The 27237-nt window shown below is 39.3% G+C and overlaps 1 protein-coding gene across 2 annotated transcripts in view; it reads left to right on the top strand.

Moving 5' to 3' along the window:
* Nucleotides 1–27237, top strand: part of ppargc1b (peroxisome proliferator-activated receptor gamma, coactivator 1 beta) — a 132112-nt gene that overhangs the window by 73547 nt on the left and 31328 nt on the right. For both annotated transcript variants that reach the window (XM_033974333.2, XM_055224884.1), the window contains exons 2-3: nt 20062–20247; nt 26566–26766. In XM_033974333.2, the coding sequence (XP_033830224.1) occupies nt 20062–20247; nt 26566–26766 (387 nt within the window). The remainder of the gene's footprint in view (nt 1–20061; nt 20248–26565; nt 26767–27237) is intronic.

Raw genomic sequence — 27237 nt, 5'->3', positions numbered from 1 at the left:
CGTAATCTGATTGGTCAAGCTGTCCCTGCCTCGGATTCAAATGAGTGAGCTGTGATTTGATTAGTCAATTCTTACGGTTAACGCTGTACTTAGTCTATCATCATAATGCAGTTGAAACTATAGAGCGTTTGTGCGTAGAGTTGTGTAGCCAGTTGCGTAATCGGCTACTTGTAAATATGGCTGAACGATTTGGGGACATCTAAGTCACAGGAAGGCCGTCTGACTCACAGGGAGGGCATCTGACACACGTATTTGTACAGATCTAAACTACAAGGTTAGCAGTTTTTTTAATGCCGAATATGAACCCATGGAGACACGGGGAGGGCATCTGACGCGCAGGCACATTTCAGAACATGTCAGAACAGATTTAAACTACAGAAATAGCCGTTTTTATGCCGAATTAGATTTTCTGGTTTGTAAAGGAAATTCTGGTTCTTTTATGGATCTTGATTTGCTAATTGCACCGGTTCAAATCGATTGATCGGTTCAAATTGATTGCGATTCATCTTGCAGCCCTGCTCGTACATTGTCTTGGCTTTGGTAAGGCTAGCTCCTCTGTGCTAGTTTTAGTCATTAACCCCTTGCGTTGACCCTGTGTCATGACCTCTGCTTAAGGTTGCTGTGATTCTCTCCAATCTCGTTAAGAGCTTTGCCCACTCGGAGCGATAGATTAACAGCAGAGCGATGGAGGAGGGGTGCGGAGATGGACACATGCTTAGAAAATGGTGTTAAAGGATTTACTGTCTTTTATTCTTTTATTTGGTGTCTTTTATTAGTCTTACTGTAGTTACGTGTTACATTATCCAGAATGATAAAAAATTAGGACCGTTGCTATAGTGATTAACAATTTAAAACAAAAATATTATAGGGTTTTAATGGGAAAAAGTAAATATATATTGCTTGTTACAGGAAGCTGGGCAATGCTATTCTTCATATTGACTGATTGCAATTATATTTTGACTTGTATAAAACGTGCATATTGAAATGTATAAGTATGTCTTAAATTCCTGAAAGTTACAGGTCAGATCTGTGGAGAGGTGAGCGCACTCAGAGCCAATATGTCTGTCAATGTATTTTTGAGCAATACAAACACTTATAACTGAATAAATGCAAGGTGGATCGATTTAATGGTTTAATGTTTTTGAGCATTGCAGGCAAAACGATAACATCCCCGTGGAAACAAGCAGGTGGCAGACTGCAATGGAAAAGTTACACAGTGCACCTTTAATTATTGGTCACAGATAAAATAAGAAGTATGATTCTTAATGAGTTAGTAATAGCTTTAGTGTCACAATATTTCTAGTAAATAGCTTCAAAATGGTGTGCATAGATGGACATATTCTTATTTATTTTTACATGTCTGCCTAAAGTGTTGTACATAATTTGTCTCACATTTCTGACATCATCATCATGTGACAGGACGAATGGGAGAAGTGGAATTGTATTGGACTAAATGAGGGACTGTCTGTTTCACGAGTGGGTGGGTTTTTCCATTTATTAACCTCTGCTCCCAACCTAATGAATCCCTTTGACAGTGATGGAGGAGAGTAGTTCTTTGTAAACTAAGAAGAAATGTTTAAATACTTCAAAAAATGCAGTGACTGATTATAAATGCTCAAAAAAGGCCTTACTTTTGATCGTCCTGTTGCTGCGTTTCAGATTAAAGCACTCTATAGCTCTTCTTCCTTGTTTTTATTGATCAAACCTACCTTTACAAACTATATCAATTCTATTTAGTTGAAATGTTAATTTAATTGATATAGATATAAAAGTTGAAATGACTTCTGCAGATTTTGTGGTGTGGTTGGATACCTATAGTGGGATCATGCCACTAATACTGTCACTTCTGTCAGTGTTAATCTAAATAGGTCAAATGGAACCTGTAGGACCAATGAGGATGTATAGACGACCACATTTACAGAGGTGACTCAACAAAAAGACACAACTTTCAACATGAATCGCATTTCTTGGATAATCACATGTTTTTAAGCCAACTTTCGCTTCCCTAAACGTTCCTAAATGTGTTAAGTTCTCATATTATAGTGGTATTTCCTTATTCATCTAGGATCAATCGTGGACAGGAGTGAACCGGGACTGAACCGGAACTGAACCAGGACTAAAACTAAGACTAAAGCTGAGACTAAAATCCGGGACTAAGATCGGGACTAAAAACCAGGAACTAAAACCGCGACTTAAAACTGGGACACAGACGGGACTCAACTAGGACACAACTAGGACTCAAGCAGGATGCAACCAAGATGCAACCAGGACACAACCAGGACTCAACCAGGACTCAACCTGGACTCAACCAGGACACAACCTGGACTCAACCAGAACTCAATCAGGATGCAACCAAGACGCAACCAGGACTCAACCAGGACGCAACCAGGACGCAACCAAGACGCAACCAGGACTCAACCAGGACTCAACCAGGACGTAACCAGGACGTAACCAGGACTCAACCAGGACTCAACTAGGACTCAACCAGGACTCAACTAGGACTTAACCAGGGCCTCACCTATCTCAAACCAACTTCAAACAGGACTACATCAAACAAACTCCAAACCAGTATCTTAGATCTAATCCAGGACTAAATCAGGTCTAGCCCAGAACTAAATGGGGTCTAACCTAAAACCACCCAGTGCACATTCAGGTCCCCAAATCAAACCAAATGATCTGAATTATTGATAACTGTGTCTTCATTTGAAAGTCACATTTCGTGAGGCCACTTTCTTTAGTTGATGGTTTCAGAATCGTTCAGCAGACACCGAATCCTCCGTCTGCTGCCTTTCCTTCCTCTTCACGGATCCATTTCACCAACCTCCAACCTCTGTCCGAAACATGAGATAAAACATGAACTGGACCGCACTACGGCTACCGCGGAGGGACAAAACGCATTGCTACATGTAGAAAAAGGTGGAAAATGGTTAAGACATGGGTTACTGCTAGTGTTGCCACGATAATAAAATTTCTTAGTTTCAAAACTAATGAAATCTAAGTGACAGTGTTACTTTCTTTTATGTCACTATGTGGTTTTATATCTGTGTCATCTCTCAGTCGTTCAAGTAGCTTTCATAGTAATGCAGCTCAAGATCATTCTAAAGCTATTCGGGAAAGATTCAGTTGTGTGAATCTGACTATTTTAGTATTGATATCTGCTCAAATGAGTTATCTTTTCCCTATACTACTTTTAGTATCTGATTTTCGATACAGCCCTTTTGTCAACACTATAGGGGCTACGTGTTATAAAGAAGTGGTGCAGTATTGTTATAAATTCAAATATATTCAAATTTTGGATATGTTTGAAACCCAAAACGCTACTTTTCTAAATAAAAAGTACATTTGTTTCATTGCTGTTTACTTGTTTAACTTAAAATCTTGTAGAAAACTTGAACAATAAAAAACATAAAGCCCTGTTGGGATTATTTACTATGCTATCATTTGCTTAAAGCAATGGAAAGAGTACTGAATATGAATATATATCCTTAAGTGAAAGTACAAGTATCGCTGCAAAATTTCTACTTAAGTAAAAGTATAAAGAGTGCATGAAAAATACTACTCAAAGTACTATTTACATTTTTACTCAATTTTAGAAGCATTTTTGATCAGTCTCTTATTCCAGACTTACTTACTATGTTAGTAAGTGTAGGTTTAAAGTATTAAAAAGTACAATTACTCAAAAGATTACAGTAACATAGCCTAATTTTCCACCCATGCTTAAAACTAATATGCGTAATGCCTTTAGATTTTATATTTTGTTTATGTGGTTGCTATTGTCACTGATAATTTGTCGGGTTTATCCAAAGTATCTAGTCACAGCGATTTTGGGGTTGATAAAATGAACAAAAGTTAAATGGGGTATTCAGTTATTCTTATGATTTTATTGACACATAATAAATAACAATCTCACCATTTCCCATGACCAAACTGGGCCTTTATCCGTGACCAGAGGTGAACCTAGCATAACGGCATTAGCCTGGAGTGCTATTTGTGGCGTCCAGTCTTCGCTCCCACTCAGTGTTTTCTTGGCCTGATGCTAATCGCTAAATGAACTGGTGCACGATTAGCTGCAGCGCAAGCTAATTCTGACTTCCTTTTAGCTAGCAGAAGTTGGAGCGAGCATCAAAAGGCTAGCACAGTGCGGGATGCCAAATTAGTAACAAGTGGGAAGGTGTTAAACAAATTATGGAGATTAGGATACCCACTGCTTAAAATGGTTTGTCTAATTGTACAAAAAAATATGAAGCAAAACGGGCCCAAGGAATCGTTTTCCATCATTTTATATCTGAAAGTTACTATTTCATTTGCAGATTTAAAACATAAACTACTGTCACTTTTGTTTTAATTATGGGTTGTATAATATTGAAACAAGAAGTTGGTTAGGCTATGTACTTTTTTCCTGACTGATCAAAAATACCTGTATTTGTTCACAAGTCTGATGGTGTTTTGGTGTGAAAAGTTCATTCAATTTGGGGAACAATAATTGTTGCATTGCAATGAGGACACAGCAAGTAATTTTGAACAATTTAGATATTGATATTTAAGATTTTTAAGAGACAGGCTCGTCACAAATACAGTACCCACATACTAATCGAAACTGGGTACTCATTTGAGCAAGTATCAAGAATGGACACACTGGAGGGACTATGTCTTTCGGTTGAGGACCCACCGGAGGAGCTGGAGGAGTCTGGGGTGAGGGAAGTCTGAGAGTGCATGCTTAGACTGCTGCCCCCGTGACCCCGCCCCGGATAAGTGGAAGAAAATGGATGGATGGGTCAATAATAGGAAAAAAAACATGCCAACAGGACAAAGTTTGACCTGAAATCTGCCATACTGGACTGAAACACAATGGTGTATTTTCTGTCAATAGCCATGCTGCAATAAAAAAACGGTCTTTGTCATTTGGGTATAATGTCTAGTTTAATATTCCCAGAGGTATTTTCTTTTGGCCTGAAGTAGTTCTAAAAAATATCTTCATTTTGACCATAAAATTGCAAATATACATTTTGATTTATGTTTTTATTGCGTGTATCTGGACACTCATACTCCACAAAACACATGCATTTCAGAACATCATTTTCTAAACTAGAGTTGGTATGATTTTTAACAGAATATTGTTTGCAGACATTGGAATTTGCTAATAGCGACCATTCAAAAATTCAAACTGCAGCAGTGTTTCTCACAAATCTCTACTGAGACTGGTGCATAACTAAGCAATCCATATATGGCAAATGTTTTGTTTTTCTGCCCATACTGTTCATTCTATATTCAGTCAAAGTCTATTTTCCATTTTTCCATTTTTATTGCTTTATTTTTAATACATGGCGTTACATTTTTTTTTAATAGCTTATATTTATCTCTTATGTTTCTTTGTTTAATGTTGACAAATAGCAATATCTTGTTCTTATTCTCACTTAATATTATTCATGGACAATACATGTCACGTGTTGCCTCCTCTGGTCAAAAAAGGACTGAGTACAGGTGAAATATTACTTCATGACAATAGTACAAGCATAAAATATAAATAGTTTCACCATTTTTCATTCAGCTTGTTTTTAGACTATGGGGGCGCCACCTCAGTCTCCTAATGGGAAACACTATGCACTAGATATCACCCTAACAATTGATATCATGTACGGAGTTTTCCTCAGAGGGTGTTTCCTATCCTACCACGAGATCCTCCATGACGTGAACCTCTCGTCACTCCTCTGTCTCTCTCTCTGTCTCTCTCTCTTTCTCTCTCTCCTCTTTCCAATCCCCCCCTTTGTTGATTAGATTGTCCCGGGACAGGTCTGACCCCTCTCAAGTGTCCTACTGCGGCTGTATCCAATTCTAGCACAACTCAAACTTCACCGCCTTCAACACCCAAAACTATTAATCCATTAGACGCATGCAGACCTATGTATAATGTATGGACACGGGGAGGACATGCTTTTAGCCAGCTAGCATAGAGCAAAATCACATACCATAAAAAAGTTGACCCCTTTTAGCGGAAATACAAGTTAACATGGAAGTTTTCAGAGGTTAGTTGTAGTTCAATGTAAAGTTGGACGCACTTCTTGAACAGCATAACAAGTTTTGGTAGATCATGCATTTTGTATGAGGTCAGCAATGCTTTTTCAGGTCCGATACCTATATTGATGCTTTTGCCGATTGCTGTGTTTCAGATGACGTCTCAACATAGAGATGGGGGCAGCTAAAATGAATATTGTTTAAATTCAGATTTTTGTCGTAACACAGTGAGTTCTTGGGTCTAGTCACTTATAGAAATGATCAGTTGGAACACTTGTCTATTTACTTTTTGGATATTTCATGGAAAAGTGCAATGTAATCAATAGGAAAAACTGTCTCTTGCCCCGCCCATCTGGGAGTATGACATCATCACATTGTAGAATCGAAAAAACCTCAATACATGATATCGATACCAGCGCGGAACCCTATTAACCACTATTTCATATAACCCAAAAACAAAATGAGACAATACTGATCCAAATGTGTTCTGGAGCTATTAAATGTCTTTCAATCAACTTTGTATGATTAAAAGTTCAAACTTTATGAGACTTTCTGGGCCAAATATGTCCAGTAAATAGCCTTATTACATCAATGTCTATGTCCAACCAGGATCTCGACAAATTGTTGCCATGTCAGGTGCAATATTTCTTCTCCTCCTTATATATTTTGACACAGCGGCGTCCCTTGGTTCGTTCATTAGCCTGAGTGCTGTGTGTACGTCTGTGTGTGTATTTTTAGCTCAGCCCCGTCTCGTGATCGGGCTCTCCACAGGCTGCTGCTGCTGACGTGAGGAGGGACTGACAAAGCCACCTGACCCCCTCTGACACCACACAGACCCTCCAGGAGCCTAAACCCCAAAACTCCGCCCAAATATGAGCCCTGAGGATCCAAATGTCATGACGCTGTTGTGAGAAATGTTGAAAGAAAAATGGGTTAGGGTTCTTTCATAGTACGCACTGCACACATTTTTTTAAAGGTACAGTATGCAACTTTTTGGGGGTGACACGGGACCTGCATTATTCAGTGTAAATCGAATGTTAAAACTATACTTCAGAATATTTTCCATGGAGATAAAGTTTTGTGCCATACTGTGAAAGATTATAGCCAAAGGAATAACATTTCTATGGAGATGAGCAGGAAGAGGTCCTCAGGCGAAAATGAGAGTCAGGTTTGTGGAGACGCAAGCCCACTCACATAGACTAATATATGTAGAGCATTGCAAAAATTTAGGGAGAGCTACTTGGAGATTGTGCAGAGATTGTATTTTAGACTGGTCACTATACTGAAGATCACCAAAGGACAATTTTGAACGAAGTTGAAAAAAAGCTGAGGCACTCAAAAAGTACAAAAATAATTAATAGCCTTTATTACTACATGGAAGATAAAGTTAAAGCCATGCCAGCGTTGTTTTTTTTCAACTTTGCAGATGTAGATCATTAGCTTTTTTCGTTGTAAACTGTTAAAATCTGGCAAAAAAGGTTGATAAAAACAAATAAATTCAAAACTAGAACACTGAAACAAATCACATGTAAACATTTCCAGAAAACTTCTAAAATGCATGCTCTGTTAGAATATAATATATAATAGTATATAATCGTCAGAATTCATAAAAGACCATCTTATTATTGTGGTATTGAAAATGGTATTGAGTCCGTTCTTTCGACGTTCAAACTGTAGCACTTTTTCAATTAAATTTTTCAGCTTTTCAATTCACATTTTCAAAGTGTATCCAAGTGACCTATTGTTGAACCTCTTTGACTACTGTACTGTACCATTGGCTTAAATAGCATGTGTAAAAATAGGGCTGTCACAAATGTTAAGTGGTCAGTTGGCATTTCGAGACATAACTGCAGTGACACATATTCACAGGTTGTCACAAGACCAACTACCCAGTGCTACATTGAACGAAAATAACCCAAAGTGTATGATGCAGTCCCCATGAGCAGTGATAGGCTCCCTCATACCGCTACACGCTTCATAGGAAATTGTAGCAGAGTTGGGAGTAGTTTGAAGTATTTTTGTCCAAACCCATGACCTTAAATAACCTCTCAAATTAATTAATATTTGTATCACCTTGATAGTTCAGAGATTGGAATTATATTTGTTAAAATTGTGTCAATATAAAATTCATATTCAATATATCTCTGATACCACACCATACTGTAATAAAATACATGGTTAAAGCTGCACAATAGTTGCTTGTTCCTGACATTTTTTTCATTTAAAAAAAAAATTGTTCCTAAGTGTTATTATGTCATCCATGCATGTTTGAGTAATCTAGTGATCTCTCAGACCCTTTTCGAACCCTCCTCGGTTGCCCACAAGCCTCCGTCATCCAATGTACAAAAGCATGATACAAAACAATACACTACAATTTCACAAACCTGATGCAATGTGCAGTAGTTTCATTAGCGGTATGCACACTGATTAATTTGTTGTGATGGAGTGACTCAGAGCATCAAAAACAAAAGTGAAACATGATAATATGTTTGTTTGTTGTTTTTTTTTTAATATAGCATTTTCAAAACAATAAAAGGTAACATGGTAATATATTATCTGTTAGCCGTTAATACCCCATAGAAGTATAATACCCGCTCTGTAAAGGACTGTTGCCTTTTAGACCCTGCAGACTTGTTGTATAGTCAATAACGCGTGGTGTGGATTGGCAGAGAATCAATGGTTTCTACTGCTCCACTCATGTGGACATCGAGCGAAACAGTTAAATTGGTCTCCTGTGTTACTTATTACACGGTCGCTAATGACAACACTAATTGGAGGTTGTCTGAACTGCATTTATACTAAGTTCATTTGGTTAATTTCAGAAAAATGGCTAAATTGGCAACCTTTTGTGGGTCACTAAGTCATGTGGTTAGAGAGTCTTTTGGGGATAGGTTTTAAATACACGCTTTTGTGGTTAGCATGAATCAGAGCTGGGACTTCTATCATGTTGTAATATATTGTTATATCATTAATAGCAAATTTACAAGTATCGCTGCTGTATTCTCTTTCACCGACTTTCTATCACTCCATATCTGCTCGTTAAGGAGTTAAACAGTTTTAGCATATTTGATTTCTACAGAATTAGTGCCAGAAATGCATTAATTAACATTTGAAAATCTGCTTCCTGCTTTCTGTCTTGTAATCTTGTATACATTCTTCATTATATTACCATATTCAACTATTCTGTATAATGAGTTGCCATGGCTACTTTTTTTGGTGCATCTAGAGTTCTTCAAATGGGTGATCATTTTAAATCAATGGCTTGCGTGGTAAAATGTAAGGCTGATGGTTCAATTCCTGGTAGTTCATATAGTCTTTGTGTCATTGGTGACGACACTTCACCTACCCTGCCTTTGTGATTGGTGTTGTTTGGGGACCAGACCAGGGTTAGACCAGGGCTAGACCAGGAGCAGACCAGACCAGGGCTAGACCAGGGTTAGACCAGGGCTAGACCAGGGTTAGACCAGGGCTAGACCAGGGTTAGACCAGGACTAGACCGGGACTAGACCAGGCCAGGGCTAGACCAGGGTTAGACCAGGGCTAGACCAGGAGCAGACCAGACCAGGGCTAGACCAGGGTTAGACCAGGGCTAGACCAGGGTTAGAAAAGGACTAGACCGGGACTAGACCAGACCAGGGCTAGACCAGGGTTAGACCAGGACTAGACCAGGACCAGACCAGGACCAGACCAGGACCAGACCAGGACCAGACCAGGACCAGACCAGCGAAGACATCTGCATTCAGAACATGCAACACCTAGTTCCACAGACCCCAATTTTGGCTTATTTGATCAATCAATTTCCAATCTTCCAAGTCTGCATCTGGTCCAATTCTGTATGTCTAAATCTAAAACGACTAAAATACCTCCGCTGCCTGGCTTTTCAGGATCATTGACGATTTACCAGCAGGCTATTGACCCCATAATTGATCTGCGTTCTAATTTAGCCCTCCGCGTCTCCTAGTGTGTCTTACATGTCTTAAATAGTGAATGAACAGGGGCATAATTGCTTGTTGTGGATCTTTATTTAAACATGGAGGTGGGCTGGGGAAGGGAGCAGAGACTTTTGTTCACAGTAATTAAGCGCATCCCTCCTCCGGTTGAGAGAGAATGGGTCTGAAGTTAGAATTGGATTGGTTTAGCTTAGTGTGAGACAAATTAGCTAGCATCTCATAGGTGGAACGACGCTAAGTTGAATCGTACTGCGTTTCTTAAGAAGACCTTTCGAAAACATAATGCATTCAGATTGAAAAAGATCATTCTTTGGGGAATATACAATTTTAATACATTTGATAGTTTCCATTTTAAAACTACACTGCATAACTTTTCGGGTAGAGTGCACGCTACCTGCTTTTCTCCATTGAGATGCTCCACAATATGGCATTAAACTTATCCCGTGCGCCTATCTTTTCCAGTTATGGTTGTTTTTTTAACTGTTTAAAAATGCTTTGAAGAACATGTATTCTTACTGTGAATGGAGGGACACGTCTCCACAAATCTGACATGTAACTTGAATGCATGAACAAAAAGGTTTTTAACCAGTTAAAAATAAATGTAGATGTTTTTAAAAATGTGAAAGAATAAAAAATGTTGTCCCATAGACTCATTTTCACCGGTCCTCAGTGTATCTTGTTGGTTTTAGCTCACATTTCTGAAGCTCTTTGGTCATAAAATTTTAAATGGGCGTTCATACTTGTCTGATCGCATTAGGAGAGGTTGTTTCCGACTCAGCCTCCTGTCTGTGTCTCTGCTCTTGGGTCAGAGGTTGTGAGTGTGATTCCCAGTCCACTGTCTGAACCATGGAGCCAAACACCAGCACAAAGTTTGGTCTAAGTGCTGTACGAAGACATCCGGCAAACTCATTCACCTCAACCTGCAGTTCTGTGTGGCTATAATATAATCAGATACTTAAATGTCCGTGAACTTAGTGGATTCATTGGTAGATTGTAAAGTTGCTGGTTCATACTTTGGCAAGACACTCCTGCCTTGCTTTTGTGAACATGCTGTGATTGGTTTTGGTTGCTCCTATGGCTAAACCAGGCTTAAACTAGGACCAAACCAGGACCAAACAGGACCAAAACAGGGCCAAACCAGAGTCAGAGGTTGCAAATCCAATTCCCGTTTCACTGTCTGAACCGGGGAGCCAAACATCTGCACCAGCACAAGTTTGGCCTAAGTGCTGTACCAGGAAATCCAGCTCTTTATAAAGGCAAACAACTCTTTTGCATTGGTGTGTATTACATGGCCATATACCTAATGTATGTAAAGTGCTGTATCAGGAAACACATAATGATAATGACAAAAATGTTTCCTAAAATCAATTAAACTCTTAAACTCTTTAAGTACGCATGACTCTTTTTACTAAAACAGTTACCTAAACATACATTATGCAAAAAAAATCTTGCCTATTTTTTATTTTTATTTATTTTTTGATATTTTTTGGACATGGGCAGCAGATATGGCATATGTAGAGGTAATTCAATAACTGTTACCTAGTAACCAGAATGTTAACAAGGGCCAAAACGTCCTATCTAAATTGTCTAACACTACAGGGAGTCAAGCTGTTACTTAACCTCCATATGTCCCTCAGACTCATTTCTAAAGCTCCCATAAAACGCTGGTTTGGATCGTTTCAAGTTTAAAAGAGCATCAAAGAATAGACATTATACTACCCTGAAAATACAAAAAATGCCTTCCCTGCTTTCACTATCGTTTAAGTGTTTAGTTTTAAGGTCCTGAAGCTTATACCATGCATTTTGAAGCTGCAGCTGCTATTTCTAGTAGAGGGTCTGGTGGTTTTCATTAAATATTATTGCTTTGCCAAAAAATCTTACACCGTATGGCATTAAACTCATGGATCTTGCAGTCGTTCAGTTTTTATTTCTGTCTGGTTAGAGTTGAGTGGACAAGGGCACCACTTTGTGACATCAGCAGGTGGAACAGAGTGTTTTGAGCTCTTTATGTCTTACAGTCTGTATATATTGTAGTATATTGTACTTGTAGTCGTGGTCTTACCCAGGCCGTCCTGAGTTAATGCACATATAGAGGGCTGTTCTGTGCTTGTCTCCTTGTATGGCTGTGTCTTCTAGCCCTTTCTCTCTCTCTCTTTCCCTCCTCCTCCTCCACTGCTCTCTCTTCTTCCTCACCTCCTCCCTTGTTTTCTCTCCCCTCTCTCATTCCTCACATTCTATGTTCTCTCCCCTCTCCCCCTCTCTTTCCATTTCCACCCGCCCCAATCTCTCTCACCCGCCCTTCCTCTTTTTCCTATCTCTCCTGTTTGCCTCTCATTTTGTTTTTTCTTTGCTGTGTTCTCCCTCTTTAACTCTTTCCCATTCTCCCCCTCACTCTCATTTTCCCCCTTTATCTCCCTTTGTTTTACTCTTTCCTCTCTCCCCTGCCCTCTCTCTTTTCTCCGACCCATTCCCTCCCCCTCTCTCCTTTTTGTCCTCTTTCCTTTCTCCCTCTCCTCTCCTCTCTCTTTCTCTCCCTCTCCTCTCTTTTCTCCTTCCTCCCTTTTGACTCACCCTGTTTCTCTTTTACTCTCTTCCTCAATCTCATTTCCCCCCTTTTATCTCCCTCTGTTTTGCTCTTTCCTCTCTTCCCCTGTCCTCTCCTTTCTCCCACCACTTCCCTCCCCCTCTCTCCTTTTTGTCCTCTTTCCATTCTCCCTCTCTTTCTCTCCCTCTCACCCTCTCCTCTCTTTTCTCCTTCCTCCCCTTTGCCTCACCCTGTCTCTCTTTTACTCTCTTATGCCCGCTGTCTCTCCTTTTTCCTCATTCATTTCCTCCACCTCCTTTCTTTCTTTCACTCTCTGCCCCTCTCCCTCCATCCCCCTCTCCTCTCTCTTTTCACATGAACAACCTGGTGACATACTTACATAATGTTACTCCAGTCTAAAAGTGGAGTTGTGCCAGCCTTGAATCAATAACTCTATTAACACAGAGCTCATGGAGTGTGGGTGGCATGTGTCCCAGAGCAGAACACCACAAACGTGAATCGGCTCTGTCTGCTGGGGTTCACACTGATAGCGTTTAGTTTTGGATTCTGAATTTGGGATGAAAACATGAAAAGGCATTGTCAATACTTTTTTTTACCCCAAATAATATTCAGACTGCAAAATGTTAAATCTAAAATAAGACAATAAGTTGATAATAGTAGTAGTAGTTGTAGTAGTGTCTATGAGGGATGTAACAAATCTCACGGTACGATACTGTCACAATATTAATTTCACGATAGGATATTTATTGTGATATTTTGGAGATGCTAACAGAACTGAAGAAATGCAATATTTTGTTTTTAAAAGCCTTGACAAGGGGCTATTACTGTCATAGTCCAAAGAATTAAGACAGAAAAGTTCTAATAACAATTTCTTCCTACTGTCTGCATTGAAATGGAGCAAAGGATCATGGTCTATGTAGATTCTTCCTCGCATTTAAGCAAAGGAGTTTATAATTTGATATTTTGTGATGGGCCACGATATTATTGTGACATCTTTGACGATATAATATCATGATATTTTGGTTACATCCCTAGTTCTTATCTTCATTTGAAAACATTTTGACTTGGATCACGCTTATTGACATATTTGAATATTTTCCAGTGCGTATTCCTTTTTTTGTTATGTTGACCCATAGAAAAAACGTAAAACAAGAGGTGATGCACATACACATTTGTTATTCAGTTTCAAGTGTAAATATATGTTAAAGAGATACACTAAAAAGCATTACAATAAAAAATAAATACATACAATGGCAAAAATACATGCATTTGTGTTGTTCTATAGTGTTATTGCAGTCAGGCCTGTTGACAGAAATTTGGGGGCCCGGGGCGAGAAACCTCATATGGGCCCCACTGTGATATAAATTAATAGGGAGGAAGAGGGTCAAATTCTGGGCCCATAAGACCCTGGGGCCCGGGACAACAGATCCTTTTGTTCCCCCCTGTCGACTCCTTTGATTGCAATACAACTGGTATTCCCTACTGTAACCCAAACCTGATTCTTAATTGTGCATTCATGCATCTGTTCTGTTTCCTTGAAAGTCAAAATGAGAATATAAAATAAGAAAATTAAATATGCAGGATTTATATAATTGTGCAAGTTTGTAGTTACCAGAAATGTGTATGTTTTTAGTCAGACACGAAACAGGAAGTGTCTGTATTAAAGTGGGTACAGCAGATGTGTCTATGCAGTTTAAGCCGATGACATTAGAATATTTACCTGTGAACTTTGACCTCTGCAGCCCGTAAACCCCCCGTGTAGAGCTTTTGAAAACATTACATGATACATAAGCGATATTATTGTTCTAGTAATGGGAGGCTGTATTTTCTGCCTGAGTTACAGCAGTGATGTCAGAGGGTCATTTAGTCATAAAAAGCCTTTTGGGACGATCACACATTAAACCTGGTCATTTATATCATCGTGCACATGGGAGGATAGATATCGCAGTAACAGGAGCACAATGATATGTGGCGTGAGCCGGGTTACTGAGTTCATCTATCAATCAGTCTGGGATGGCTCTCACTCAGAGCAGCTGGCACCTATGAGGACGCTCAAACAAATACTCTGATCTGATTGGTCGAAGTGGAATCAAACTTTTGTTAAATCCAGTGGAGAGAAAAGCTCAAAGGTCAGGGGCTATGGGGAAATGGCTAACATGAAGAGAGACACTTGAACCCAAAAATATTAGTTCATTTCCAATAAAACGGTATGAGTACATTGCACCTAACCTATTCACTGTTGCATTAACTATAGCGTAGTGATTGCGTACTCCAACCCTTCCAATCATCCCTCACTCCCCCTCCCTGCCTCTTCTTACGGAGCGCTGGGCATGGACTGACACTTTCTCTCCTCTCGCACCTCTGGCTCTGCTCTTTGGGCTAATCGAGGTTTGAACTGTGGCTGACCCGGAGTTCCTTTGGGAATAAGGATGAAATACAGAGAATGGAGGAAGTCAGCCACATCAGCACAATGTAATATGCACGGAAAACCATGTGCTAATCTGGCTAAAAGTGTAATGTTATGAAGTGGTTGGTTAGCATTTTAGCATCTGGTTTGATAAATTGCTGTTTGGATATTATCAATTTTGGCTAGATGCTACTTGGATGATATTAAAGCTGGAGCAATGGTATAAAAAGTAGGATGGAGTAAGGCTCAGGGTTATGCACTGGCTGATACTTAGAAAAGTAGCTGGGAATGTTTGTTTATATTTCATTTATATGGTTGGTTTTATCATTTACGAAGCTTGTTTATGACAGTTACAAAAGAAGAAGTCAAAACAAAGTTGTCAGCAGTGTTCTCCTACGGTAGCCCTGAGGGGAAATGCTGATATTCAAACTATATTAAATATTTATAACTCATGACTTCACTATGCAAATTAGTTTAGAAATGGCCATACCTCTGAATATTATCTTGTATTATATTTTCTCAGTGGGTCTTCTCGGTGTTAAGAGGAACTAGAAGTAATCATTGAAAGCTGCACTGCGCAACTTTCCTGCTCGTCTCCGTGGCGATGTCATTGCTTTTGCCTGGAATTTCTCATTAAACTTGTCTGTGTTAAATGTATTCGATTACAGGTGTTTGTGTGGCTGAACAAAATCAATAGAAAAGCATGCATTCTTACTGTGAGCCACTTGTTTCCAGGGAGATGAGTTAAAAGCCTTTCTGTGGAACATTTTGGGACAAAGCAATAGCAGCTCTAGGAAGGCTTTTTAAAGTATAAGGTAGATATTATGGTATGGCTGGAGAGCAACACATGGTGATGCAGAGTCTTGGGTTTTTGAATTGAATTTGTGGCGTCATTGTTGGTCTGTCTGCAGCTGTTCTGTTCAAATCTGTTGTGTCCCTCAATCAAAACATGAGACCGGGGAAACTTTGGTCATGGTGATTTTGCACTTTTTAATAAATTAGTTTCAACCAGGTAAACACAACATAATTATACTGCTTATATGTGTTCAGTACACAGTAAACTAGTTATTCAAAAAGTCTTTAAATGTACTTTAGCAAGCCATTTCAAATCATTTTAGCTTTGATTTGCTTGAACAGCGTACGCCTATAATTGTAAAATATGTAAATTAACAAAGTTACAAGTGAGATCTGTGAAGAAGCGACCCTGTTCACAGTATGAATGCATGTTTTTCAAGGTATTTTTGAGCAATAAAAACACCCGACTGAAACAAATGCAAGATAGATATGTTTAATGTCATATTGTGCAACATTCCAGGCAAAGCAATACCATCTTCCTAGAAAGCAAGTGGCAATCCCTCTCGTAGAAAAGTAACATAATGCAGCTTTAATTACTTTGACCTTTGAATTGTCCTTGTGTACATGTGTGTAGCATGTGCCATTGTCCATGTTCAGCCTGGGGATACTTCTATTGATTGACAGCTTTGAGAAAATGAAGGATATACAAACGAGGGATGAAGGAGGACAGAACAGAGGGCAAGAAATCAATCAGATGCCCTCAGATTTTATACGTAATGACAAGTGGCTAAGGAGACAAGGAGACGAGGAAGCGTTGAGATAAGGAAGTGAGGAGACAAGGAAACAAGATGTAGGACTAGGGCTGCAAGATTAGTCTAAATCGTAATTTGAATGGATGCAGTTAGCATTTTTCTAAGCAGCATAATTTCCTCCACTCCCTGTCTTAATCTGTACAAATCTAAACTACAGGGTTAGTGGGGTTTTTTTATGTACTAAAATGTGATTCTTGTGTTAGTTTGTGTGTCCTGAAGAACTGACAAAAACACTGAAATATGAACTGATAAAAAAAAAAAAAAAAAAAAAAAGTGAGCTTTGAACACAATCCTATTATTAAAACATAAAACTCAAATCTAATCACAAGGCTTGTCAGAAAAATCGCAATTGGATATTTTTTCCAAAATATTGAGTCCTATGTAGGACACAAGGTGGTTTGAAACAAGGTGAAATGTGAGCGCTCAAAATGGCTGGGTGACAAGGAGACGACGAGAGGATGGAGGGAAGGAGCTAGGACGCAAAGCGAGGTCCTAAGGTGAAGGAGACAAGGATGCTTTTAAGAAATGAGTGGTGGATAAGTGCGATTCGACGTTCGCTGCATGCTAATACTAACTCATATAAGAGGAGGTGGTGGGAAGTTAAGTTAAAGGATATGGTTTAGGTTTAAAATGACTTCAGATGCAATGGATAATGTTCTACTCCTCATACTACTTACTAATTACTACTATGAATACTAATACTGATGCTGATAATATTGCTACTATTGCTGCTGCTACTACACTATCATTTGTAAATGGGCTTATGTCTTTTTATGTCATGAAAACAAGAGACTGCAGTTGCTACTACTACTGCATCTAATATGACTACTACTACTACTACCACCACTACTACTTAAGCTATAAAACAACTAAAATACAATTGTGCTAAATGCAACTGAAGTTATTACAATGATACTACTACTGAAGTAAAAAAAAAAAAAAAGGAAAGGTTAACTTAAAAATAATGTACTTATTGGCTACTACCACTACTGCTACTACAACATGTACTACTACTACTGCATAATTCTGCTAAATGCCATTTCAGTTACACTATTAGGAGCATGTAGGTCAGACAGTATTCGCATTTGGAACAATTTGGGACATTTGGGTCAAAGAGAGTATTTATTGGCTACTACTACTACTACTAAGCTCCTCCTCCTTCTCTCCTCCATCCTTCTTCCATGTGTCTCTTTCTCTGCTTCCCTCTCTCCATCATTTCTGCTCTGATCCCTTCGTTCCTATACTCACTCATGAGCATCCATCTATAATCCCTAACCCGATGCCCCGTCCTCGCTCCCGATTGGTCGATTTTGATCACGTGACCTGTGCATTTACATTAACCATGAATGATATTCCCACATGATATTAATGCTATGACCCAAATCCACTCCACACTAAGTAATATTAAGATGGATACTATAGGGCAGTGTTTCTCAATCTGTGGTACATGAGCTTCTTCAGGTGGTACTTGGACAGCTCTTCAGTTTGTGGAGTTGCCTAATTTAGTTGATTTTATCCACTTTTGTCCTCCTTTGGATACAGTGGAAATTATGTAGTCCACTTTTAGACCTGGTTTAGCCTTAGATTAGACCTGGAATAGTCCTATTGTAGACCTAGTTTAGATCTGGTGGTAAAGTCTTTTCTTTGGTGGTACTTTGAGAGCCACTGCTATAGAGAGAGATATGGAAGTGGACTGATTTTGTGGTATAATGTAATATTTTCTACTTTCTTTTCTATTCTCATTTGTCCTTATATCTGTGTAATCCCTCAGTCGTCCAGGTAAGTTCCATAGTGGTCCATGGGCGTATATTAGTCTGTGTGGTCTCATACTTTTTCCGGTGCAGCTCAAGATCACTCTAAAGCTATTGAGGAAAGGTTCATTTCTATTAGTATCGATACCTGCTCAAATGACTATCTAGTTTCTCTCTTTTAGTATCGATTAGTATCTGATTTTCGTTCAATTTGCCAAGCCTACTATATTGTGCAGCTCTATTCTACAACATATTTTAAAATAATCTGCATTTTTGTGTTACTTTAGCTTAGACAGGTGACACCTGATGTTAATCTTTTTTATTGCTTGACGCCCTAAAACCACAGGGTTGGGGAAAAGTGCCTTGTCATGCAGAAGAATCAAAATACCTGTAACTCTATAACTGTAGTAACTACAGAAACGGTTAGGAGAACTGGTCTGCCTTGTCTATGAGGGAAACTGTGCCAACTGTGCTCAATATATACTCAAGGAAAATATGTTTATAACGCTAATATAATACTATAAATATAATATAAACTGAAACCAAAATAATACTGTTACTTAACACATTTAAAGCTGAGGTACCTGACATTTTTTTTGGAAATGAGTAAATTGTGTTTCCCCCATTGACTTTATTGTTATTAAAAGCAGCACTTTATGAATTAAACTTATTACGCTATGCTATTGTTTAAATTAAACTTGTACTTTATCCTATTTCCTAAACATCACATTCAAATCCTTCACCACAGCTATCACTTCTACATTGACAGAGCTAAAACAACAGTGTAGGTGTTAACTACTACTGATTCTGCTATTATTACAACTGCTGCTACTACTGCTACAGCTACTACTACTATTACTACTTCTACTATACTACTATTACTACTTCTACTATACTACTATTACTTCTACTACTTGAATTTCCAGCTTGCACAGTGCATTTATCGTACATAACCACGTGCTGTCTTTATTCACACAATACTAGGGCACAGTCCCAAAGCGTGCCGGTATTTCCTGTATCTCCGCCTCTCTTTCATTCTCAAAAACGTCTCCTCCTGCTCTTCTTCTCTTTCACGTGCTGTTTTGCGGTACTTCCTGTCACGTACGCAGACTTCCTGCCCTCATGTTGTGGTCTGCAGAGAGACGTGGCCCTGCGTAAACTCTATGAGAACCAGACACATGTGGTGCTATGGGTTAACCACGTGGAGATGAGGCACATGCTAAACCCTGTAGCACTCTCTAGAGTTAAAAGACATGAATGGAAAAATACACTGTAATTTCAGATGTTGGATTGAGTTCATAAGGGCATTTTTTCATGAACTCTTATTGCTTATGGAATCAGTAGTGTTTGTCCATAAAAGCGCTCTTCCTGATTTATACTGTTTTATACATTTTAAATGGCTAGCATTTTTTTGTTTTTACTTTATTACATGACACAAATTGGGTACAGCCCCTTTAATTATGTATGGACAGTATATTTGCAGTAATAGTGGTATCTGTGTTGCTGAAAAACATGCATGTGGGATTATACGGTTATCTTTTTAAAACAAATATTTTGCGCAACATATTGATTATCACATGTATTGTCATATTGCGATATTGAATTAGCATTGATTTCTATTGTGAGCCTCTCCACAGATGCAACTTGTAAGAACTTTGTGGCGTCACCTGCTTGTATCGATGTAAATAGATGTGTTTAATGCTATAGTTTAGACAATCCTATCTCCACGAAGGCAAGCAGCCTTTAATTGCCTGTACTGACCTGTCCTCTTGTCTTTTGTCTCTCGCAGTATGGGGAGGAGGAGGTGTGTTCGGACCGCCTGGACTCGGACTTCCCTGACATAGACCTGTCTCAGCTGGACCCCAGTGACTTCGACAGTGTGAACTGTCTGAGTGAGCTCCAGTGGTGCAGTGACCAGGAAGCCCACGCCTCCCCCGCCTCCATACACTGCAGCTCAGCAGACCAGCTCTTCCAGGTACAACACAAAACACCAAAACACCAAACACTGGAATATAAAGAATACGGTGCTTTAACATCAGTAGTTGTCCTCAGGTGGTACCTAGATGTCATTGCCTGGAGGGGGAGCACTCATTGGATAGTTTGGCTTAGATTCACGTTACACTGGTTTGTCAAAACACAGGTCCCGATGTGTCTTCATTAGTCTCAAGTTCACATATTCAGATCTTCATTACAGAAAACATCATTAGTTCAAAAGTGAATCTAATATGTCCGTCATGTTGCTCCAAAAACACCTCTTCATTATAGATTTGTGAAGGTGATGATGACTTCACTCCTCGGCGCTGAAACTCAGTCCATCAGTCTTGTCACTCACAAGGAGGTATTCTCGGTTATTAATCACTCGTGTATGCTTTGCATGGCATGTGGCCACTATGTATTACTATATCCATTAAAAAGGCTGCACATTGAAACACAACGTCATTATCAACTACGCTTTTGATTCAGTCTGAAAAGTTTCTGAAAGTAGACCTACTAAACTGATGACAATATAGGATCAGCACCTGCGCAACAATGCTTTTCAATAAATTAATTAGCCTAAATCAACTGGGAGTTTCCGTCTTTTCCTTTGTATCCTCTCTCCCTCGCTCTTACCTGCATAATAGAGGAGCAGAGCAGACAAGGAGAAAGGCAGAAACAGGTAACTCAGCTCCCATGAGAGATCATGGACAGAGGGGACAGTGATGACTGTAGACACGCTCTCTACTTGTTAAGCTGTGCAGTGTTTTACTACAATCTGACTCATATTCACGGAGAAACAAGTCCAATGAGGAATTCAATTTTAAGAAGCCTAAATGCAAAGATACACGTGTACCGCTGATATACGAGATGGTGGCCACCCTCCCAACACACGATGTAGAATATTGATCATTTCTGGGCCAAACCCAAACCCTGGATAACTCATGGGTCTAAAAACAACCTGCACTTCACTAGTCCATAGCCCTCATTTTGTCATGTGTCACTGCACAGATACAGTGGAATTGTTGTTAGGTCATGAGAGGTGACCAATTTAGAAAAAGTGGGCTGCCAGAAAAAAGGTTTGACAACCAGTGATATAGAAGATACATTACAGTTTACTTTCTATCCCCAAATAAACCTTAAACCTTAAATAAACCTAATACCCTCACTGTGTTCTTCCAAAAAATGTGCTCCCATTAGTGATGGATTAATCTTTGGTGTTCACAAATTCAGTTGTAGTCTCAGCTTTCAGTGTTGACGTCTCCACTCTTCAGCTGATTCATGTGCTGAAAGATCCATCTGTCATACTCACAGGGGGATGAAAGGACCCCCGTGTGGGACAAAATGCAATCTGTACCACTTTATAATAACTACACTTTAATTGAACTTAAAACTATTTGTGAATGAAATATGAATTAACTTAGTAACTACTTAATAAATACCTTAATTCCTATCCCTGACCCCTTAAATAAGTGGTCACTAAGCCTGAATCATTATTTATAAACTATATTTGTTGCAGTTGAATAGTTCTCTGCGCAGGCAACTCAATGCTTTTATCCAGACAAACCCAGAAATGGCATCATCTAATCCCCCTAGTGTCTAAATTTCACAAGTTCAGAAACGTACAAAATACAGATTGCACCTTTTAGTGTAAAATTTGGAAATCACTACTATAAAAGATTAATAATATAATATTTTTCGGAATTGCAATCTTCGTGTATGTAAGATGAACCTGAGTTACTCTACCAACTATGCCATCTTTAGCTCAGGAAATACCCGTATAACTGTTGCACTCTCATCGATTACCTTTAGGTCCTGCAGCCTGGTGTTTTTATGGAGCTAAACCTGAGTGCAGAAGAAACCAAACAACAAGATAAAGTAGCAGTTAGCGCCAGTGCTAGCCCATGTAATGCTACTCCTGTCTGCGGAGGCTGATCAATAGTAGTTGTTTTCAGATTGTAAAATGTTCCTGATTAGGGCTTCATGATATTGGAAAAACAACTTAAAGATGCATTATGGAACATTTGGTCACAGTTCTGGTTGATCTGTCACCTGCTTGTCTCTATGGAGATGTCATAACATTAACTGAAATTTTCCACAGTATAACTTTAAATGTATCTTTCCTGCATTTATTCAAATACAGGTGTTTTTATTGATCAGAAATGCCTTGAAAATCAGGCATTCTTACTGTGAGTGGGGTCGCCTCTCCACAGATCTGAACTGGGGGTGTCACCTGGTTGTCGCCATGGCCATAGATACCTTTTAAAGTTATGGGGTTGTTAAGTGATGATGTCACTTCCGGGTCCAAGCAGAAATTCACAACTGATTTCTAGCTTTGTTTTTGTTATTAATCAAACAAGAGACAATTACCTTTCAAAAGCATGTTTAACCACCAATTGTGTCAAATTGTCGTCACGTTCGGAGGGACCAAAGATACAGACTTGGGAAAACAGTCTGTAACTTTGGTTTATCAACAATGCAAAAATGTGAAAGATAGATGTTGGAGCAAGTGGTGGAAGGCTGGGTCAGCGGTGGGCGTTCGGGCACAGGTCATTGATAGCGGGGTCGGCACTGGGGTGTTTGTACCGGTCAAGGCGAACTGAATCAGAGGCGGAGGTGTTCGTACCGGTCGAGGTGAGCTGGGTCTGAGACATAGGTGTTCGTACCAATCGAGGTGAGGTGGGTCGGAGGCGGAGGGGCACAGATAGTCCAAGGAGCAAAATCTGGCAAAAACAAGAAAGACCAACTGAGTACGGAGAGCATAGCACAAAAAACTATACTAAGCCAAGCGGACTGTACCACGAGGATACACTGACGATCTGGCAGAGAGTGTAGGAATCCTCAGCCTCTTAGTACGCCCCAGGTGAAGGCTTGATTGCTTGATCAGATGCAGGTGTGCGGAGGTGGTGCCAGAGTCTCCGCCCAGCTCCAGGCACAGACACATTAGGGAGGGGGAAGACAGCACAGAAACATAAGAACAGACTGGACTCATGACACAAATAATGTAGTAATAATCTATCATAACATGGGATTACCAGTGTACAGGCTATATCTAACCGCCGGTCTTAGCCTTCTTACCTCCCTTGTACACTTTCTGTCAGTATTAACCTTGATCACTTTTTTATGTGAGGTGTATTGTCACTAAAAAAAAAAAAAAAAGAAAAAAAAAAGGGAGATTGTAAACATATCAGTTAGCGCCAAAAAGTTCCAAAGTGGTCCTTGAAATACACACGTTTTAATAGGATTACGCTGTGGCAGAGTGGTTAGCATCCCTACCCCAGCTCATCTGCTTTGGACTAGACCTGAAGTATAATATCTGGTTTATTGTAAATGTCTCTACTAATTCGATATGACATTTCTGTTGAGTAGTTAACTTTTAAAACCTATTTAATCGCATTCATATATAAACATTATACATCACCAGGCCCCATTCACCGAACCGTCCCTCTGATATACTATAGCCCGTCTGATTTCACATTGATCTTATGGAGAGGGGAGCAGACAGCACGTCGGCTCCGCTCCACAGACTTAAACAGAGACGCTCTGTTTCGCCGTTTGTCAATATTACTCCTGTTTACAGCTGTATGCACCGTCCAGATACATGTACTTCCATTGATTGATTTGGAAAAGACCTAAGAACGGAGACTTACATGTGCCTTTGTGCCAGGTTTAGTTTTGTTGATAGGCCTAATTATTAATATGTGACATTTAATGGCATTTAAACAGTAAAATCTTAAATAATCTTAAGTAAATCTTATCCTTCATCTACATTTTATAGACTTAAATTACCTGTAATTTAACCTTTAAATTTGGTTAGGAATAGGGTTACAGTGTTAACCTCTGACCTTTAAAACCAGGATTAGTTCTACTTGTAATAGACAGGTCTTGATGGATGACAGGCAGATGTGAAGAATTTGTAAAATGAGTTTTCTGATTATTAGTTTATTGGTCCAAAGATAGTTCCAAAAAATAAAATAAAATAAATAAATAAATAAAGTAATGTATTGCATTAGCTATTATAGTTAGTAATAGTTAGTGGTACTGATACTACTGTCACTACTACTACTACTACTACTACTACTACTACTTACTGCTATTACTGCTACTATTACTACTACTTACTACTATTACTGCTACTATTACTACTACTTACTGCTATTACTGCTACGATTACTACTACTTACTGCTATTACTGCTACTATTACTACTACTTACTACTGTTAGTACTACTACCCAGTACAATGGGAGGTATAGGGGGGTACCCCTCATGGGTTTCAGTGAGATCAATTCTTTTTAATTTGAAGGACTTTTGAGGACTTTTGCTCATTTAAAAGATATGACTTATTTAATAAGTCAAATTACTGTCTTCCATTGAATCCTATAAATACTGTATGAGTTTGTTGTGTTATTTGAATATATTTTGAACAAATTGCCAACCAAATGTCACATAAGATGCTTAATTATCGGGTACTGGACTAAAAAAAAGGTAAAACTATGAATAAAAGTAAAAAAATAAAAAATAAAAAAAAAGTTTTATCCTACTACAAGTTGAGTGAAGTGTTTTACCCAGTTACACAACACCAGTCTGGGAATTTAACATTTCAACCCTGAGCTACACCCGCCACATATGCAGGTCGTATCTATAAATGTGATTCATATTTTTTTTTTTTCAGCGAATGGCTCTTAAACTGTAAACCACATGAAGTGATTTCTCGACTCATTCTAATCTCAAAGCGGCAACATAAAATCCTAGTATTTTTACAGTATTTTTGGATCTATATTAGTGCCATGGAAAATCCTCTCCTCTGCAAAGTTAAAGTTGGCATATCTGAGCCAAATGTGTCTTACTCCAGTACACATATATTGTCATAAGTCTGCTGAATGCTCTCTGGATCTAATTATAAAGCTTTTTAATGGCCCGATAATGAGGAGGTGCGCTGTTAGCATGCTAGTTGTTGTTAGCTTTACAGTGATGGCAAAACTCTGGTCTCTGAAAGTTTTAAAACGCGCCCGGAATGCGTTGGGAAAGTGAGGAATAACTTTGGACCGCTGCAAACCATTTAGAATGAACTAGTTCTGTTTTCAAGACTGTAAAAATCCGGTACGACGCCTTTAATAATTTCTCAAACCCCAAAACGCATTTGTCTACCCCATTTCCCCCCTCTCCCAAAACTTCCCATATTTCAAAAACACCTTCAATTTTTGTATCTAGATGATGCCACTTTGAACTTTGATCTGACTCAAAGCAGTTTTGACTTAATGGGCTGTCAGCATTGTCTGGCCTGTATGATAAATCTGTGCTTTTAGTGTCTCCTCTCACCTCTTACGATTTCGCGCGTTTAAAAGTAGTCAGCAGAAGTGAATGGTTGTTTGTCGAAAGTAGCGGAGCGCCATCCATCCCGAGCGCTGTGTTTACTCCGGTGGCAGCCATCTTGCTCAGGGCAGAGTCTGTGGGGAGGAGATAGGGAAAAGAGCCTAAGGAGAGTCACCAAACACATTCATCTGTCTATAAGGTTTATCTCTGGAGTCCATCACAGCTGACAAACTATTATTTAAAGACTTCAAACTCCATTGACTTAAACAGCAACTTGAACGATTATACACGTGTGCTGCTTAGGTAAATCTGTTTTGTTTTAGTTAAATGTGCACTAAGTAACTTTTCTGGTGAAGGGTCTGCGTTTTTGTCTCGTGGAGATCGCTTATCGTTATCGTCTCGCCTGGAACGCTTTTATATCTCCACAGGAATAAGCAGGTTTCGCTGCTAGATGTGTTTACATATCAGATCTGTGGAGAGAAGAGACTACTCACTTTAAGAATGCACGTCTTTCTAGTTTTTTTGGGGTTTTTTTGTTTTGTTATTTTGCAATTAAAACACTTATACATGATTAAAGGCTTGATAGATGAGTTTAATGTGGAGTATTCCAGACAAAGCCATAACATCGTCATGGAGACAAGCATACTTTTTCATATTCTTGGTTTCGTTTAAAATCGTCGACCTAAATTGCGAAAACTAATAGTGAGAAATCTTACTGCATAGTTTTCATAGCTCTGTGTCTTTGGGGGGTGTTGGCACAGTTCGACAGACTTATCTTTGTCAGTCTGCCCCAGGACAGTCTTTATTGTGCAATTTACAAACAAATAAAAAGTGCTGAAACATGGTTTAAAACAGCAATAAAAAGTTTCCGTCAACACAAATATGGAAGAAAATACAAAGCAAATACAACTTTGAGTGTCTAGAAAAATCCAGATTTTTTTTTTATCAGTTTACCATCACCGTTGGTCTCTTTCTTAACCTCCTCCCCGCTGTTTCCCCGTGCAGATCGAGGAGGAGAATGCCGCGCTCCTTGCCGCCCTCACAGATTCCCTGGATGGGATGGTGGACGCAGATGGGATGGTGGATGCAGAGGTAGGGGGTCTCTCCGTGTTTCCCGCTCTGGAGGAGGAGCCAGACTCGGACCAGGACAGTCTGCCGCTGAACCAGGACTTCAACCAGACTCTGGACTCAGAAGATCCCTCCCTGGTAAGAGAAAAGTTTATGTTGGTGGTTGGGTATTTAGCACATGGTGGGGAACTAAAATCTGTGCATACGTTGGAACAAAAATCTGGTTCCCAAGACTAGGGAACAATTAGTATTTGAAAGCCACAAACATCTCACCTAAACATTTTTTTAGAAAGCCACTACATTGAAGTGTTATCCCTGATACCGAATGCTCCAGGATAAGAGGGGACTGTGAACTAGAGTGCCCTGTTTTCCTAGACTTGAAGGTAGACTTTGAACCAAGCGCGATGTAAAAGTGCAGGACATCAAGGTTAGCCACATAGATGGCGCGATGCGTTCGTGTGTCGCGGGGAATCTGAGCGAGGGCCGCTGTTTGATGGTTGTATTAAAGTGCAGCGCTTGGTTTTTGAGCAGAGGAACATTTTAGGATCAGAGAAAAGAAGAGGATCAAGTTTACCGGATCAAATGTTATTGGCTTTATTATGTCCCAGG

The sequence above is a fragment of the Periophthalmus magnuspinnatus genome, chromosome 10, assembly GCF_009829125.3.
Source record: "Periophthalmus magnuspinnatus isolate fPerMag1 chromosome 10, fPerMag1.2.pri, whole genome shotgun sequence".
Classification (NCBI taxonomy): domain Eukaryota; kingdom Metazoa; phylum Chordata; class Actinopteri; order Gobiiformes; family Gobiidae; genus Periophthalmus; species Periophthalmus magnuspinnatus.
This window is presented reverse-complemented; position numbering and strand designations above follow the sequence as displayed.